The sequence below is a fragment of the Lycium barbarum genome, chromosome 9 (assembly GCF_019175385.1).
Source record: "Lycium barbarum isolate Lr01 chromosome 9, ASM1917538v2, whole genome shotgun sequence".
In the NCBI taxonomy this organism is placed as follows: domain Eukaryota; kingdom Viridiplantae; phylum Streptophyta; class Magnoliopsida; order Solanales; family Solanaceae; genus Lycium; species Lycium barbarum.
In genome coordinates, this window is record NC_083345.1 from 116,315,805 (window position 1) to 116,334,397 (window position 18,593).

General features: G+C 33.1%; 2 protein-coding genes across 2 annotated transcripts; both read left to right on the forward strand.

Annotated features, from left to right (window-relative positions):
* Positions 1-3,260: 3,260 nt before the first annotated feature.
* LOC132609570 (probable CDP-diacylglycerol--inositol 3-phosphatidyltransferase 2) lies at positions 3,261-8,909 on the forward strand. Its single transcript, XM_060323618.1, has 10 exons — positions 3,261-3,430; positions 5,234-5,318; positions 5,397-5,446; positions 7,319-7,358; positions 7,497-7,541; positions 7,634-7,699; positions 7,826-7,940; positions 8,021-8,077; positions 8,170-8,268; positions 8,392-8,909. The coding sequence occupies exons 1-10, from the start codon at positions 3,370-3,372 to the stop codon at positions 8,443-8,445; spliced, it is 672 nt and encodes a 223-aa protein (XP_060179601.1). The 5' UTR covers positions 3,261-3,369; the 3' UTR covers positions 8,446-8,909.
* A 3,195-nt stretch (positions 8,910-12,104) lies between these two features.
* Positions 12,105-14,023, forward strand: LOC132612224 (uncharacterized). The gene is made up of 5 exons (XM_060326541.1): positions 12,105-12,283; positions 12,361-12,788; positions 12,881-13,456; positions 13,535-13,687; positions 13,787-14,023. Exons 2-5 carry the CDS (start codon positions 12,603-12,605, stop codon positions 14,021-14,023), a joined length of 1,152 nt encoding a protein of 383 aa, XP_060182524.1. The 5' UTR covers positions 12,105-12,283; positions 12,361-12,602.
* The last annotated feature ends 4,570 nt before the right edge of the window (positions 14,024-18,593 follow it).

The following is an 18,593-nucleotide window of genomic DNA, read 5'->3' on the forward strand; positions in this document are numbered from 1 at the left end:
AGCTTGGTCAAACACTAATTGCTGTTCAAAAGTATTTTTTAAATTAATTGGCCAAACACAAACTGTTTTTAGCCAAAAGTACTTTTTTGAAAAGTACTTTTGAAAAAAGTATTTTTTAAAATAAACTGTTTTTAGAAGCTTGACCAAACAAACTAGAAAACATGGTAGACATTATCCATAAACTATGCAAAAAAGAGACAGAATTGAACCTAAAGGCAATGGAACGCATTGCAACTACACTAGCTTGATTATCACCTAAAAGCATACATAAATGATACACACTTGTGATCGAATGAAGTCCATATATACGAAAAAAATTGATAATTTGGAAGAATGTACTAAAAGGAAATGGAGCTTTCCCTCCTGAAACATTTGAGTCGTGTGGTTTATAAAAGGTTATTTAAAAAAAAAAAAAAAAAAAACTTTAGCAAATTTCTGATGTACAAAAAAAGAATTGCACTATGTTGACAATGTCATCTCTTGTGGACGAATAAATAATTTTGTTCTTGCATCATTTTTTACAGTATATTAAAAGGAAACATATATAAATGCCTCCATAGAAGCCTTTACAACCTGTTGAAGGTATGGATTCGTAGTCAATTAGACATCATCTAATTGCCTCTATTATCTAAAATTGATTAAGAAGGGGGGAAAAGTTTTATATTCCCCACTATTATGCCTTTAACTTGTTTCTAGAAGGACATAAAATTCTTCTCTCTTTGAAATTGAAATGGTCAATAATATTTGAGGAAATTTAAACTGGCAAATCATAGTAGACAATAAACTCCTAAACATTATTTCATTAAAGTTCAAATATATTATAGTTATTTCAAGTTTTTCCAACACGGAATGTAGCATAACCTTTTCGAAAAGGAAATTCGATAAGATGTAGACTGGTTCGTCAATATTTGCTTTCCTTTTGGAAAGATTTTGTCCATTAGTTTGTAAGCCGGGGATGGTAACAAACTAGAAATAGCAACTTGTTTCCAAATTTCAAATTTAGCAGGTACTATACCTTAGAAAAATTTCAAGTTGTGCCAGCAATATAAATTTTTTACAATGTGTCCTTTAGAAAAATTCAAGTTGTCCAAGTAGATTCTATTGGATCCCACCTGTCAGCAATTAAGAAGAAAAAAACAACATGCCAAGGATAGAAATCCTATCAAATGTACACTCACGTGCTATAGGTTTCAGTATTTGAAAATCATGACGGTATGATGAAGTAATTCTTTTAATTGTAAACTCACTTAGAAAAGGACTCCAGAATGATAAAATCTTACCAGCGTCCCATATACATTAGATTAATAAATATGTGATGAATATTTCTATACGATTTTTTTTAATTAAATCATAAGTAATTGATGTATTAGATATTTCATTAAATTATTTAATCATAATAAATTAATATAATCTAATACTCCATAAAAATCAAATGTAGATAAATATTATGTAAACAGAATTCTGGATCCATTGAAAAGTCAAACGCCATAGCACACAGAAATTGAGAGATTAAGAAAAAGAATATTTAGATATAGACAGTTGAAATTTCCAAATTGAATCAGATAGGCACAAAAGGAAGAAACCAAAATATCTTGAAAAAACTCAGAAGAGATAAATTAATTTGAGCTACACCTAAAGGGTGGGGGATTGTATGTCTAATTACCGTGCCCCAATTAGCGAGACACTTCAATTGGTATAAAATCTTTAACAGAAAAAAAATTAAAAAAAATTCAATCTTACCATCAAAATAATATTTATATAACCATACATTCTAGAGGCGAAGCCAGAATTTGAAATTTATAGGTTTGATTTTCTAATTATTTAAAGTTACTGGGTTCTAAATCAATAATTTGTATATATTCAATGAATTTTTTTAATAAAAATACAGAGTTTGGACCAAAGCTACTGAATTCGGCCGAACCCGCGCCTGATACATTCTTATCTAATTGAGATCATAATAAAAAAAATTAATACTAACATGTATCATATAGATTAGGACAGAAAGAATACAAACACCAGAAATACAATTTTAAAAACATTTCTATAAACCCAACTAAATATTCCTTGGTCTCTTTTATCTAATTTTAAAAAATAAAATACATCATATAAATTAGGATTAATAAAGGAATAGAAGCCATTCTTGACTATAATGCGAATTGCCCTTCTTTTGGTTTGATCTTTAAATTTTGCCCCTCATATTTGTGGTCTTTAAATTTTGCCCCTCATATTTGTGGTCTTTAAATTTTGCCATTTGGCTATAATCCATGGGTTTCGGGTTTGAACCCCCGCTCAGTCAAAAATTTAAAACAAATTCGCAAAGCAGAGTTTGAATTTCGTTATGCCCCCTCTGACACACTTTTAGTTATGTTTAATTAAAAGTCTGTCGGAGGGGGTAGACTTTGTCTTGAGGCATATATTTTTTATTTATTTTTTTACTTTTCAAGGTAAACTTTTAGTTATATCTTAACTAAAAGTGTGCCCCATAAGACATAACTAAAAGTATGCCCCGTAAGGCAAAACTTTTCCTTTAAGGCATAACTAAAAGTTTGCCTTATAAGGCAAAGTCTATGCCTTAAGAAAAAGATCTTGCTTTATGGGCATACTTTTGGTTATGTCTTAACTAAAGTCTGCCCCATAAGGCATAACTAAATAATGTCTTAAGGAAAAGTTCTGCCTTATGGGGCAAACTTTTAGTTATGCCGGATCCGGCATAACTTTAGTTTTTCCTTTAGGATTGTATGCCGGATCCGGCATACACGCCCCTAGCCCTGTCTTTGTGAAATTATTTTTTTATTTTATACCTGAGCGGGGGTTCGAACCCAGAACCTCAGGTATTCGCCACCTTTCCAAGCCAAAGGTAAACTTAAAGACCACAAATATGAAGGGTAAAATTTAAAGACCACAAATATGAGGGGCAAAATTTAAAAACCACCCCAAAAGAAGGGCAATCCGCGCAAAAAAATGTAATTTGTCGGGTTGCATCTTTGACCCGTTTCAGACGGCAAGGCCCAAATTATAATTAAGTGTCCAAATCGAATAATCCAATCTGAACACTACATCTCAAATCCTGGAAAAAACATTTCATTTTTTTTTTTTTAAATAAAAATAAAATGCATCATATGAATTGAGAAAAAATAACACACTTATCATTCTTGACTAAAATTCTCTAACCCGTTTAGACGGCAAGGCCCACATTAGAATAAAGTGCCCAAATTGAATAATCCAATCTCAAATCCTAGAAAAAGCATTTCTTTTCTTTTTTTCTTCAAATAATTTTAAAAAAAAAAAAACAAGAAATATTTCGCTGGTTTTTCTATAAGTATTTCCTTTTGCGTAGATCGAAAGGCAGCATTTCACAATCGTTGTAAAATGGCAGGAAAATCGAGACCAAAGCCATTAAATGTTTACTTTTATATTCCAAATATCATCGGTCAGTTATTTCTCTTTTCGAATTCCTTTTTTATATTTTTGAACACTCATTGGTATATATTCAGCTCGAAAAAAGTATTATACTTGTCGATTTTGTTTTATTTTTATGAAATTTGATATATTGGAGAACGAAAATGATGTACTAAGAAGGAGAACGTCGTTTTGTGTTTATTTATTTCTATGTTTAGGCCTTGATTTTTTTTTTTTTGGAGATGATATTTATCTTTTTGTTCTATTTTTAGTAATAATTTTTGAAGTTTTTAATTTTGTTGGTAACTTTTACTTGTTGGAGTATACTCCTTTCTCTTTCAATTTATGTGATACAGTTCGGATTTCGAGAGTTAAACATTGACTTATTTTACTTTTTATGTAGTTTCTGAATAAGTATATTATTTTTCAAGGAAAACTTAAAGATTGTATGTTAGAATTCACGGTTCAAAATAAAGAAGTTTGACTCTCGAAATTCGAAATGTATCGCATAAATTATTGGGATAGAGGGAGTATAACTTTTGTTAGAATAATATTGTGTAATAATATGACTAGGAAATAGTTAGTTGATATTTGGTGGGAGGTAGCAGGTACCTGGTTGAATAAGAGGTGCGTGCAAGCTGGGCATGACACCGTTGTCATAAAAAATGACTAAAAGATTCGGATAAAAATTACGAATAGCCAGTTTTTAGCCTTTGTAATTGAAAGAATAGTTACTTTCATGGAGTTTCAAATTTCACAGTTGAAACTCCGGGACATTATCATGGAATTTGAAACTCAATGGCAATGGCTATTTTCAATGGACGGGGTTGAAAAGTGGCTAGCCCGTGCTATTACTACAAAAAAGTCACCATTGTGATGCTACGTGCTAGTGTTTTTGTGTGGAATACAAAACTATTCGAATTTATTGGAACTGAAATTGGCTCTCGTTTTTCTTAAACACCTCACTTCCCTTTAGTGTTTAATTCTCGTTTTTTTTTTTTACACCTCAAGTGTGTTTGATTCTCATTTGTTTATGTCAGAGATCCTTTTGCTGCACTGCAAGTTCTTGTGCTCTACTGAAATTAGGGAATTAGTTAATTCTTCTTTCCAATGAGGCTTTGCGGTGGTCTTATTGATCCCTCTGTTCCTTTTTACTTGTCCCATATACTAAAAATAGATAATCCTTTTTATTTGGTCATTTTAGCAAATCAAGAGAGATTATCATTAAATAACTACATAACGTAAGTAGCCAAACTTAGATTTCCACAGCATAATTAATAAGGGTGATTTAGTTAAACAAACCCCTAATAAATAGTTTCTTAAGGGAGTGCCCAGTCAACAAGGGGCAAGTAAAAAGGAACAAAGGGAGTAAGAAGCTCTACCTTATGCATTTCTATAAATACCAAAGCTCCGATGTCAAGTACTTAACTTCCACTATTTCTTTCTTGGGATTACATTTTTCCTTTATTTTTCTTGCACTATGTTGATTGGGCCTTTTTCCGTTGACATCCTTGCGTAATTCGGCCATAATGGATTGCTTCATTTTTTGTGTTTTACTTTCAACTTACTTGATCCAGACTGTATAAATAGTTTTCTTCCTCTTAGATTCATAAATGTTTTGATAGTTTAATCATGCATTTTTATTTTTTTTTGAAATGTATTCAGTATTGTATTTTGATTTGACTGCTTTTGGTTTGAGATCAATGTCAACTTTAATAGAACTCAGAAAAATAACTTTGTACAATCAAATGCCACTTAAGTAACTCTTCAGATGTTAGAGTGGGATATAGATATGTCGTGCTGAATTGGTTGTTACATATGTTGTTGGATGCAGGGTACCTGAGGATTTTGATGAATATTGTTGCATTTGCTGTGTGCTTTGTGGACAAAAAGCTATTTTCCCTTCTGTATTTTGTTAGGTGGATTCCCTTTGTTTATGTCTTTTTTTGGAGTGTATGGAAGTGGGGTTGTTGGCTAATTGAGTTTTTTGTTTTCAGTTTCGTCTGTGATGCTTTGGATGGTTGGTTTGCTCGTAAGTTCAATCAAGGTAAGAGTTTTCCTTGTTTTATGTTTGATCAGGTACCAGTTTATTATTGCTAATGACAGGAGTCGAAATGTCAAAGTGTTCTAATTTCTGTCTCAATTCGGACTAGGTTTTGCAAATTTTTGGAAGTAAAACTTATATATTTGGGAACTCCATAAATAGTACTGCAAAATACACTACCTGTATTTAAGAAATTTAGGGAATAGTTAATGAAAAATAGCTGACTCTCAAAATAGTAATATTGTCATATAAAATGTACAAATGGGGTTTTGGATTTGGTAAACCCACCCTCATGGCCTCACCATCATCATGGTTGGAAGTGTGCTAAGATGTGAAGAACATATGGAAGCAAGTTGTATTTTGAGCAAATAGACCATTCCTCATTCCTTCGTTGGTTCTCTGCCAGGGAGAACGGTTTTAAGAAAGAAAAAAATCAGAAATGAAACAGTTATTAGTACTGCGCATATTCTTGTCTATTTTGGGAGGGTGGTTGTCTAATTTGAGATATATCTTTCACCAAAAAACCAACTATTCGTATGTTACCTTATATGAGACGGAACACTGCTGGAAGTCTTATAGGCCAAAAGGGAAGTATGCCTTGATTCAATGGGTCGGCTGGATAAATCTTCTTTATCAATTGGTATCCTGTTCAAGCCACCAACATCTTTTACTACACCTCTTAACTCCCATTACCGTCCTCTGTATTATTCTCCATTTTGCTTTCACTTTTTCTCCCTTCTATCTCTATTCCATATTGTTTTTCTTCCTCTAAAACCACAACTTTCTCTTTTCCCAACTTTGGTTTTTCTCCTTCGCTTTTAATACTAGTAGCTACATGGAGCGGGTGAAAGAATTTGCCAGTAAGGGACATGAGTCACAGGATAATATTGCCATAAGAGCTTTTGAACAGAGCTGCACTTACCTTAAATATCATCTGCAAGGAGGACATCAAATTTGCTAAGCAGTGTTATTCTGAAATTGGCAATGGCATAAAAAGAAATGTAGATCTTGATGGAGCAATAGTAGGAGTGTAGCCAAACCCTGTAATGAGTTTGGTTCTACAATACTAGGGGCTTGGCTTAGTGGAGGTGTTGCAGTCTCTCTATTTTTTTTATTTTTTTTTTATTTTGAATAAGGTAACATTTGTATACCATCCAAAAGTATCAGCATTTTTATGCTGATGTGAAACTTTACTGGTAAAGCCACCAAAAAAAGAATTGAATATAGATTATGTGTTAGGGCAGCGGTGAATAAAGGCAACCCTCCTTTATTTGAGATTAGAACCGGCTACACTTCTCGAAGCTCAGTTAGGCGGAAATGGAAATATTCCTTAGATTAAGTTATCAAATTAAGGTATCAACCAATGGATCTATTTAAGGCTATATATTGCTGGTTTTTTTTTTTAGAACAAACATGAATGTTTGACATTCTGTTTACATATTTAAGTGTAACCAAACACAGAACCAGAAGGATAGTATTATTGGACAGTTGCTATATGCATTAAAGAACTTCTATCTACTCCATTCCTGCCCTTCTCCTTCACAATTTACACACACACCTCTTTAAAGAGAAAGTATTCGTGGACACCCCTTTGACAACTAAAACCTAAGTATTAAATCGAAGTACCTGCTTGAAGACTTGTGAGTTCATTTCCTAACAGAATATTTTCTGGATCTTAAGTTATTGATTACCGGTAACGTGTGCTCCAAAATTTTATACAGATTAATAACTTCATAAAGAAAAAAGAAAGTTACGGACGATAATAGTGTCTAGTTGTGAGTTTTATTTCCTGTTTTCTGGCTTTATAAAACTGTATCTGTGTCATATGTAAGACCCGCCATTTATTTGATTGTCAATTTTTCTCTCTGGATTCAGCTTCGACATTTGGGGCTGTTTTGGACATGGTGACAGATAGGTAGTGCCACATTTCTAACCCTCACTCTAACCCCCCGCCCCAAAACCCTTGTGGTTGAACATTTATGCATCTGCTCTTACTTTCATATTAGGACTCAGTTGTGCTTTCTTGTTTATGTGGGCTGGTATGATTTTTCAGGGTTAGCACTGCCTGTCTGCTGGTTATTCTTTCACAGGTTTACAGGTAGTTTCATTACTCGTCTGCGTAAGCTATTGGATTTTTAAAAGTTTTGCTATATTTAAGATTTATTTTCTCCTGTGTCCTCTTGCTTTCAGGCCTGGTTTTATTTTCTTGTCATTGCTTGCTCTAGATATTTCCAGCCATTGGTTGCAAATGTATAGGTAATTAACTTTCCAATAACACAGATATCTTTTAAGCAAAGATCGATTATGCTTTGAGTTTTCTGTAATAATGTGTTTAGACTTCTGATTGATCATGTTTTCTCAACCAATAAAAAATTCTTGCAGTACCTTCTTAGTAGGAAAGACAAGTCATAAAGATGTCAAAGACAGCAGTAGCTGGCTATTCAGGCTTTACTATGGAAATAGGATGTTTATGGGCTACTGTTGCGTGTCATGTGAGGTAACTATATCAATTTTGGAAAGCTGCAAGATTCTTCATGTGCACAAAATTGTTATCTGATTTTAGTTTTTATTTGCCAGGTTCTTTATATTACATTGTTCCTTCTTGCAAGGAACGAGACTGACAGTCTTATTGATGTAAGACCTCAGCTACTATAATCTTTTATATCTTCTATTTCTGCTACCTCGTGTTAAAAAGCGGATTCACATTTTCTGCATCTCATATTTAGGTTCTTGTAAATACTGCAACGACAAGTTGGATTTATCTCGTCTATCTTGCTCTTCTTGTTTTTGGATGGGCAATCAAGCAATTTGTTAATGTCATACAGGTAGATAACTACTATCTATGCTAGTTTTTGACAGCCTATAGAGGAATTGTGCATATGTAATAGTATCTTATTTGCCTTGTGTAAAATGCTGTTATCAATATGACAATTGTTTTCTGGTTTCAGATGAAAACCGCAGCTGATGCTTGCGTGCTGTATGACATCAACAAAAAACAGTAGCACTGATGTAAACGTAAAACAAGAGGCTTCTGCAATAATGCTTTTCTGGATAGTGCATTTTGTTTTTCTGGATACTGCTTTTGTTCACACATTCCGGTGGTCCTTCCAGGTAGCAGCTTCTTTTGGTGATGGCTTGAATTGGAAAGAGTTTTCTGATGCATACATTCTGTAGGAAATGATCTAAGATTTTCGGCTAACAACTGCTTATGGCCTAAGGCCTAATCATGCGTCATTTCTCCCTCATGGTTGTGCCTAAAGTTGGATATGATTCTAACAGTTCCTTTACTGTCGATTTTTTTGGGGGTTTGTTTAGTTGGAATGTACATACTCTTTGGCGAATCATAGGGATTTTGATGTTTGTTCTCATATTGTTGACGAATAGCCATTGGATTTTGTCCCCTCTCGGTTCATTAACTTTGATTTCAGTTCCATGATCAATATTTGATATATTGTAGTTCCGGTCTTATTGCTCCAATTTAAGTTGTTCCTCTTTAATAACTTTATAATCATTCTTGAATTGAAAGAAGAAAAATAACGTAAAATTGAACTCCTAATTCATTGAGCATACATCTCTGTATCGTGTTCTTGCAAGTTCAATTCAAAGATTTGGACCTGTTTGGCCATGAGAATTTATCACTTTATTTGAAAATCAGCATTTTGGCCGTGAAAATTTCAAATACAGCTTACCTAAATCCCTGTTTCACTTTTTTTTTTTTAAGTACATTCAAACAACCAAATATTCTTTGCAAAAACTATAACCAAACACACCCCTATCTTCAACCCCAACTTCAAATTCCAAATAAAGTGAAAAATATTCGTTTGTTTTTCATGGCCAAATGCGTACTTAGTTTTCACCTCTCTTTTGAGAATAATTTTTCACTTGGGTATATTGCGCAATTTTAGGATTATTATGCAATGTTGAAACCTTTCACGTAAACAACCAACACACACCTTACAATACCCAGAGGCGGCTCAAAACTGTTAGGGGCCTAAAGCAAGCCTCAATGAGGGCCTTAACTTTTTTTTTTTTTTAGGGAAAAGGGTCAAATATACTCCTCTACTTTATTTTATTAATTAAATATACCTTTTGTTAGTAAAAGTTAATAAAAATACCCCGACGTCTTCAAATTTCACACTTATGCCCTTATTTGGATGGAAACCCCCAAATCCTCTCAAATTACCCAATTTCAAAAAAGAAAAAAAAATCTCAAATCTACGCAGGAAAAAGCTCAGATCTACGCTGGAAAAAAGCTCAGTTCGGATTTTTCGCTGTATTTACCTTGTATACAACGTTTTTTTCGCTTGTATTTGTCGTAGACATACTGGAATTTTTCAAATCTGATCGGAAATTTTTTCAGATCTATGTATACATACAGTGATACACTGGTATACAATATTTTTTGCGTTTTCGAAGATCTTTGTTGTATACAAATTAATACAGTGAATTTGAAGTGTATACAAATGAATACAGTCAATTTTATTTCTTGTATTCAGTATTTGAATGTATTCATTAATTTTTTGGTGTACCTATGTTGTATACAATGTTAATTTTTTGGTGTATCTGTGTTGTATGCCTTGTATTTGTTGTATACATACCGGAAAATATGATTTTGTTAATTTTTTGTGTGTATATATGTTTTTTGTATTCATTTGTTACTCGTCGTATTTATGAATACAACAAGTCAATTCATGAATACATATAGTCATTTTCATGAATACAGTGAAAAAACGGGGGGGAGGGGGAATTGTTGTATACAAATCAGAATTTGTATACACGCGCATGGAAGTTGATTGTTCCTATAAAATTTAATTAGTGAAACATATGCTATGTGGCTTGAGTTAAGCCCAAATCTTTGTCATTTATGTAGTTTGCCCAAAATAACTCATTAAAAAAAAACAGGCTTTACGCACATATTATGTGCGTAAAAGGACCAAATTGTAGTTTTACACTTAAGTCCTTTTACGGACAGAATCTGTGCGTAAAAGCTCTTAAATATACGGGGCCTCCTTCTTCCCCACCACTGGTCCCCCACGATCAAAAGGAAAAAAAAAATCAGCCATTAAAGGTGCATTTTCGAGGTCCCACGAAATCAAAAACATCGTTTTCTTGTTGATTTCCAACTCAAAAGTCAATATTTTTGGTATATTGAAGTCTAGGAACAAGTTTCTTTGCAATAAAGCGGCGTATAATGCAATTCAAAAACTCAAAATCAAAGCTTCAATTTAGGTATTTTACTGCGATTTTTTTATTACATTATTAACTTAAGCATTACTATTGTACAAAAAAAAACTTTTACGCACTTTTTTTTGTGCGCAAAATGGGCTGTTTCTACCCCTTTTTTTTTTTTTTTTTTAATTTGCTTGTTAATTTGTTAATTGTTTATTTAGTATTTGTTAATTGTTAGATTAGTTATTTCAATTGTTAGACTAGCTAATTATTTATTTAGTTTTTGTTAAGCCAATTGTTTATTTGTTAATAATTTGTTAATTATTTGATTAGTTAGTTAATCGTTTATTTTATGCTAATTGTTTGCTAGCTAATTGTTAATTTTTTGATTTGTTAATTATTAATCTTTATATCTTTAATTGTTAATTTATTTATTTGCTAATTAGAAATTGAAAATCCTTAGTTTAGGATTCAATCCTTTGTATAATTTCTCGGTAAAATATTACATAACTAATACTACGTATTAAAGATTAAAAAAAATGATTAATTTAAAATGCATAAAAAATATACCACTTTAATCCTTACTTCAGGTATTAATGATTAATTTAAAATTCCTAAAATAGATAGGACACCTCTATGGAGCCGGGGCCCTTCGACAACAGAGGGGTACTTTATCTACAGCGTGAGCATAGGTCCCAGTATGTATGGGATGCACCGGTATCTTCTCGTAGAGTGGTCCGTACCCGTTCGGGGGAGTCAGCATGGGATATTCTAGAGGCTATTCCCCTACATCATCGTGTCATAGATATACTGCGTCGGGGCAGTATCTACCGGTGCATCGAGGTTGGTTGGCTTGTGCACGATAGGGCTCTAGTGACGGCCATGATTGAGCGCTGGCGACCGGAGACCCATACATTTCATCTCCGCACTGCCGAGGCTACCATCACCCTGCAGGATGTCGAGGTGATTTATGGTCTACATATTGATGGATAGGCATTGTATAGAGTGGAGCCTCTACACCTGTCGTATCCCCGGAAATTGACTAGGCTCACTGGTTTCGTGCCTCATCAGAGGGATATGCGTGGACGAAGTCGGTTGTTGCGGTCCTCCCTCCATGCTTACTTGCGCCTCGTACATCTGCATCATTCGATTGGCGAGGCGACGCCTCAGGTTGATGTTGACCGACGTGCTCGCTTATATCTTCTCATTATATTCGGGGGCATCATGTTCCCGAACACGTCGGGTGCGGATACAAGCATGAGGTATCTGCTCTTTATTGAGGATCTAGACCAACTGGGATGTTACAGTTGGGGCGCCGCTGTCCTGGCTTACATGTACAGAGAATTTGATCGAGCCTCTATGGGCGAGAGGCTTGAGGTCGCTGCATTTAGCCCTCTTCTTTAGGTAATATATTTAAGTGTGTGTAATAAAACACTAAATATATTTTTCGAAATGACGACTGATAAATATTTTTTTTGATGACTATGACAAATATGGGTGTGGACTAGGTTGAGACCTTTTCAGCCCATAGCTGCTCACCCTCCCGATGACTATGTTGCTGAGGATATGCCATACACGCGGAGATGGTCGCGAGGCCGTACCAGAGGTGTGGAGACGCACCATGTCATTCTCCCGTTTAGGGATCAGTTAGACCGCATGACGGCGCCCGAGGTAAGTTTTTTTTATTTAACATTAGTTTGTTATTTTTGTTAGTCTTTTATTGCTAACTGGTTGAATTCCTTTTATAGGCTTCATATGGACGCCGTATGATCAGATTTTGGGTCAGCTGTCCACGTTTTGTAGGGCTGGTGAGCACATTTGGATGGCACGATGTCCATTGATCCATATAGACATCGTTGAGCATCACGCTCCCGACCGCCAGTTACGGCAGTTTGGGCATGTACATAACACACCCGCGACTACACGTTGGGAGCACACCCACTATACCAGGGACGAGCGTTCGATCGACAATGCAACATAACGGGCGCGTATGCACCAGGAAGTCGATGCATGGAACGCGAGGATGACGACTCTAGCGGCGGTCGGACATGACACTTCGGTCCATAAGTACATGACGTGGTACATGCATATCACTCGCTCCTTGATTGCCAACCCCTCAACGCCTCGTCCTGATGACCGAGGATATGCATCACTCTCAGGAGCGTATGAGGCACTGGTGAGTTTTATTAGTCTTAACCTTAATCCATCGTCTTATTATGTATTACTTTACAAATTTATTCAATTCTTAAAATTTGCAAATATATGTAGCTACGGATGACTCTGATGATACGCCATGAGAGCATTCCCCGTACGGAGTCCACCGACCCCGGGATAGCGGCATATGCAGCACGGATAGTTCAGCTTACCGACACTGGTATGACACGAGCACATGAGTGGCATCGTGTTGATGAGGATGTTCCAGAGCCTGCTCCAGAGCCTGTACCAGAGGGTGTTTCAGAGGGTGGTAGGGCTGATAGAGGGGGTCGGGCTGATAGAGATGGTCGGGCTGGCAGAGGTCTAGTAGATGAGCCTGACGATATAGCCCGTCAGCCTCCGTCGGCTACAGATATCCCGTCGACTTCTTCTTCCAGGGCATCGACTTCACAGAGACCTGGATATACGCCAGAGGTGTTCCCATATTATGATCCTTGGTCATCATTTCCACAACTGCCAGTTAGTGATCTACATATGGGAGACGGAGATGAGGACATAAACTTGGATATTATTTTCGATGACTACTTTCTTCATTCTACAGCCAGGCCTATGGCACCATCTGCATCTCCGGATCCGCGGGCCGCTCAAGAGCCCTCTCACATGCCATCTCAGGAGCCCGTCGACACACAGGTTTGTTTTTTTACAATAAAATAATGTATTAATTAATTATTTTATTAATCTAAACTAAATTATTTACATGTATTATAGGTTCATTCTCCTGCGCCTGTGGACCCGTCTCCTCTTGTTCAGATTGACCCGTCTCCACCTCCAGTTACAGCTCCGGATGGTGCTCAGGAGACCGTTGAGGAGCCAGCTAAGGAGCCCTCTGACCAGCCATCTCAAGAGGTCGTCGACACACAGGTTTATTTTTTTTTACAAAAAATAATTTATTAAATAATTATTTATATGTTATTTCATGTTTAGTTTATGAAACATTAAATTGTTTATATGTTATTTCAGGTTCATTCTTCTGCTCCTGTGGTCCAGTCTCCTTCGATTGAGTCATCTCCTGAGGCATCTAATGAGGCTACTCAGGTTTCGACCGCCGCCGTCTCCTACAGAAAGCATATTTTCACCCAGGGCCTGAAGAAGGGAAGAAAGGATGATCATGGCATAAATCATCTTGTCATTAAGAGGAGGAGAGAGGATCCCGATGATAGTGAGGGTGGTGGAGTTAGGAGGATCCTTAAGCCTTAGGAGATTGTGTATTTGTAAATAAAATGTACATTTTATGTTAATATTATATATATTTTTGGGCATTATTTTTTTAATGATAATTAATTATTTTAGTTTTTATTATCGATTAATAATAACTCGTGCGACGTCCTATATTAATTAGAACCCTATAAAATATGACAATTAAACTTAAAGATATCAAGTTTCCAAACTTACTTCGGAGCACTTTACAATCCCTAAAACGACAGTCCAAACATATATGTATACTTGATGTAACGAAACGACATTATTGTACGCTAAAAAAAATATTAAGTTCTATATAAAATATTTATATTCTGGTGTTTTGAAACGTGATTAATTTTCTATCAAAGTATGAAAAAAAAATTAATTTTCGATTTAATTTTCAAAGAATAAAGGCTGAAGCCTACTTTGGTTCTTGAAAAGTCTTGGGCTCCTCATGGACACATTACACTGTCAATGACAAATTGCGTGTGTTTAGTCAAATATGAGCACGTGCAAGCTTTAATAATTCCATTTTATTCTTGTTTAACATTGGCTTATTCTAACTATTTAGAAGCACGAGTTGGGGCCATTTTGGTCGTCAACAAACTAAAAAAAAAAAAGTGTGGGTCCTAACTAAATCAAGCAATATTAAAAAAATAAATTTCATATTAAAAAAACAAATAATGTAAAAAAAAATGCATCTCATATTAAAAAAACAAATAATATTTATGTAATTTTCAAAGTATCTCATTAAATCAATAATGATGGATTCATTGCCACATGCGTATCAATCCATTAGTGGGAGCAAATAAAATTATTGTACAACAACATACTTAAAATACTTATATATTAAAATAAGATAGAATTAATTACTTTCATAAATGTGAAAAGAGATTAATGTCATAAAAGAAAAAATAATATTAAATAGAGATCAAATAATTAATAAGGTAAATTAGTGAAATTATAATTCTAATTGATGTTTCCTTAAAAAACTATGCAAAAGAAAACATGACAAGTAAAATGAGTTAAACCAAAAATATTTACCAAAAATTAAAAAATAGTAGTTCTTCATTTAAATAGAAAATCAATTTTCTACTTTGTTTCATTTTAAACATGTAAAATTAATATAATAATTTGAATTAAAATTATCCAAATCAAAATTTGATAAAAAATAATAGGTATTGTTTAGGCCCAATCTACATACATTAACAATAGAATATTTTACACTTTTAAATTAATCGAATTAAAATTCAAAGTATCAACGGTTTCCTTTTGAATAAGTCTATTAGTAAATTTTTGTCAACTTTGTATTCGTAGCAAATACTAATTTAATAAAGTTTTGGATACGAAGCACAAACTACAATGTTATATTAATCGTGTTTTGAACAATATATATATATATATATATATATATATATATATATATATATATATATATATATATATATATATATATATATATACTTTACTACTATATAGAAGAGCCAGTTTATAAGCAAGATCGTCGTCCGTCCTTTGGTCCCATTTTTTTATTTAAGGGCAAAAAAATCCTTTGTGGTCCCACCCACTTTTTTATTTAAGGCCAAAAAAATGACATTTTATACTTTATATTACCAACTCTTTTAAAAAGTAGATAGAAATACTTTATTATATTTCTATTTTTCTACTATATAGAAGCATCGGTTTACCCATGCTTTGTCGTCAGTCACTCTTAAAAAAAAATGCTTCTATAAAAAAAGTGCTTCTATATAGTTAAAAAAAAAAAAAGAAATCCCACCCTCTCCAAACTCATTAAAAAAAAGATTGATCCCGTCCTCTCCAAACTCATAAAAAAAGTGGATCCCATATTAAAAAAAAAATAATGTCAAAAAAAAAATACGTGCACCCCATATATTAAAAAATCAAACAATATTCATGTAATTCCCAAAGCATCCCCATCAAGTCAATAATAGTGGATTCATTGTTACATGCGTATTAACCCATTAGTGGGAGCAAATGAAATTATTGCACACCAAAAAACATGGACCCCGTATTATTGTTTTTCTTCAAAAAGTTTAGTAGGCAAATACATACAATTTTCTTTCTTTTCTTATATTAGCCTGAGATCTAATCAAGATATATAATTGTTGTATTTGCTATTCCGCCATGTCATTTATTTGTTATGATTACTAAAATAAATATACTTAAAATATTTATATTTTAAAATAAGATAGAATTTAATTACTTTTTCATTTTTATTCTTACTCTAATAAATGTGAAAAGAGATTAATATCAAATGGAGATCAAATAATGAATAAGGTAAATTAGTCAAACTATAATTCTAATTCACGTTTCCTTAAAAAACCATGCAAAAAACAACATGACAAATAAAATAAACTAAACTGAGAATATTTACCAAAAATAAAAAAAATAGCATTTCTTCGTTTAAATAGAAAATAAATTTCTACTTTGTTTCGTTTCAAACATGTAAAATTAATTTAATAATTTGAATTAGAATTATCCAAATCAAAATTTGATAAAAAATAATAAGTATTTTACATTAATCAAATTAAAATTGAAAGTATCAATTGATGCTTAAATATTGCTATTGTTTTATCTCAAAGAGAAGAAAATAGTTTTCTTTTAAACAATTCTTCTCTTTTAAAAAGTATTAATAAATTTTCGTAGCAAACACGAATATAATAACGTTTTAGATACGGAGCACAAAACCCATGCTTCGTGTGTGTGTATATATATATATATATATATATATATATATATATATATATATATATATATATATATATATATATATAATCACTATCTAAATACAACTACATATACATAGATATATTATAATCTAAAGTGTTGGGCCCGTGCGCAGCACGGGCATAGACCATCTAGTTTTTTTATAAAAGCGGACCACACTTCCTTTCACCCCTTTGTCCCGCTACTGCATCTACGACACCATAACCCACAATCTTTGAACCTCTACATAAATAATACTTTAGCCATGTAGATATAAAGGAGTCTGGAACCAAAATAACCTCAAAAAAAAGGGTATGAGCAAAAATACCCCAGAAAAAAAAACGGGTACAAAAGTACCTTTAACGCATGAAAATCATGCATTAAAGGACTTAACGCAGATGAAGCTGTTAAGTCCTTTAACGCATGATTTTCATGCGTTAAAGGTGTCCCTTTTTTGTCAAATTTTTTGATAACCTTTAACGCATGATTTTCATGCGTTAAAGGTTTATCCTTTTTTTAAAAAAAAAATCTTTCTTTCTTTTCTTTCTTTCTTTCCTTCTTCCTTTCTTTCACACTTTTTTACATACTTTAGATATAGATTAATCATGCTTCGAGACTCCAAAACTTGAATATTTTATATAGAACCCTATTTATTTTTGTGCGATTAATAAGGTAGGCTCAACACATCAAGGATACACAAAACTTCGGATTGTCGTTTTAGTGGTTGAAAAGTGCTCGAAATCCATTTATGTTTGAAGACTTGTTGTCATTAACTTTAAGTTATTTATGTTTTAGGGTTACACATTACTTTTATATTAATGCGTAACTTTATTTTTAGTGATTATAATTTTATTTTTATAATCAATTAACAAAATATTAATTCATGATCAATTATTTAGGTGTTTTTTTTTTTTTTTGCTTTATACCCTTCAACCCCCAACTAATTGGAGTCTGCAACTTAAATAACCCAAAAAGTGAATTTGGGTACCAAAATAACCCATTAAAAAACCTTTTGCGCACTAATTTATTTGTAAGTTGGTGAAATTTTAAATGGTCATAAATTTGTGCTCGGATGTCCATTTGATGCGATTTTTTTTTATTTTGGGTATTTTTTCCAGATCTATGCGTCTGAACTGCCGCAAGGCTGTTCGGCCGCCCCAATTTTTTGAAAAACGTCAGTTATCCCATTCAATTTCAATTTTCCCCCAAATTAGTGTGCAATTTTCATTTATTTCTTTTTTAAATATAATGGCGAAAAATATATTTCAATTCCATAATCCCGTGATAATGATGTTTTCAATGTCAATTTCAAGTTTCCAAATTCAATTTAAGAAAACAAGTTAGATAGCATTAGTGAACATACAAAATAATAAAAAGTGTCTACATTGTTACTTTAACCAACTTGGCATGGTGGTAAAGCCTTTGGCTTTTGACTTTTTTTAATCTCATCCACCAGGGATCAAACCTCAGCAGGAGCGTTGAGAAGATATTATTAGTTAAAAAATGAACTAATTTATTTAACGATTGACATGGGATAAACAAGTAAATAACATGGGAAAAACAATTTCAGAAATAAATATATTAACAATGACATAATTAACAAATATTAACAATGCCATAATTAACAAATAATTAACGGAGATCCATGGAGGTGTCGTATTTGTAAATACTAAATTATTCATTATTCTTGAAATTAACTAAAAAAAATCTCTAATTAGAACTTACTTAACTAGGATAAGTTATGGAGGATTTAATTAGTTATTTTGAATAATCCATGATATTGTATTGTCGATTATAATTTACTTAACTCATCTAGTTAAAGTAATAACGAACAAAATTTTATATTAACTAACTAATCCTT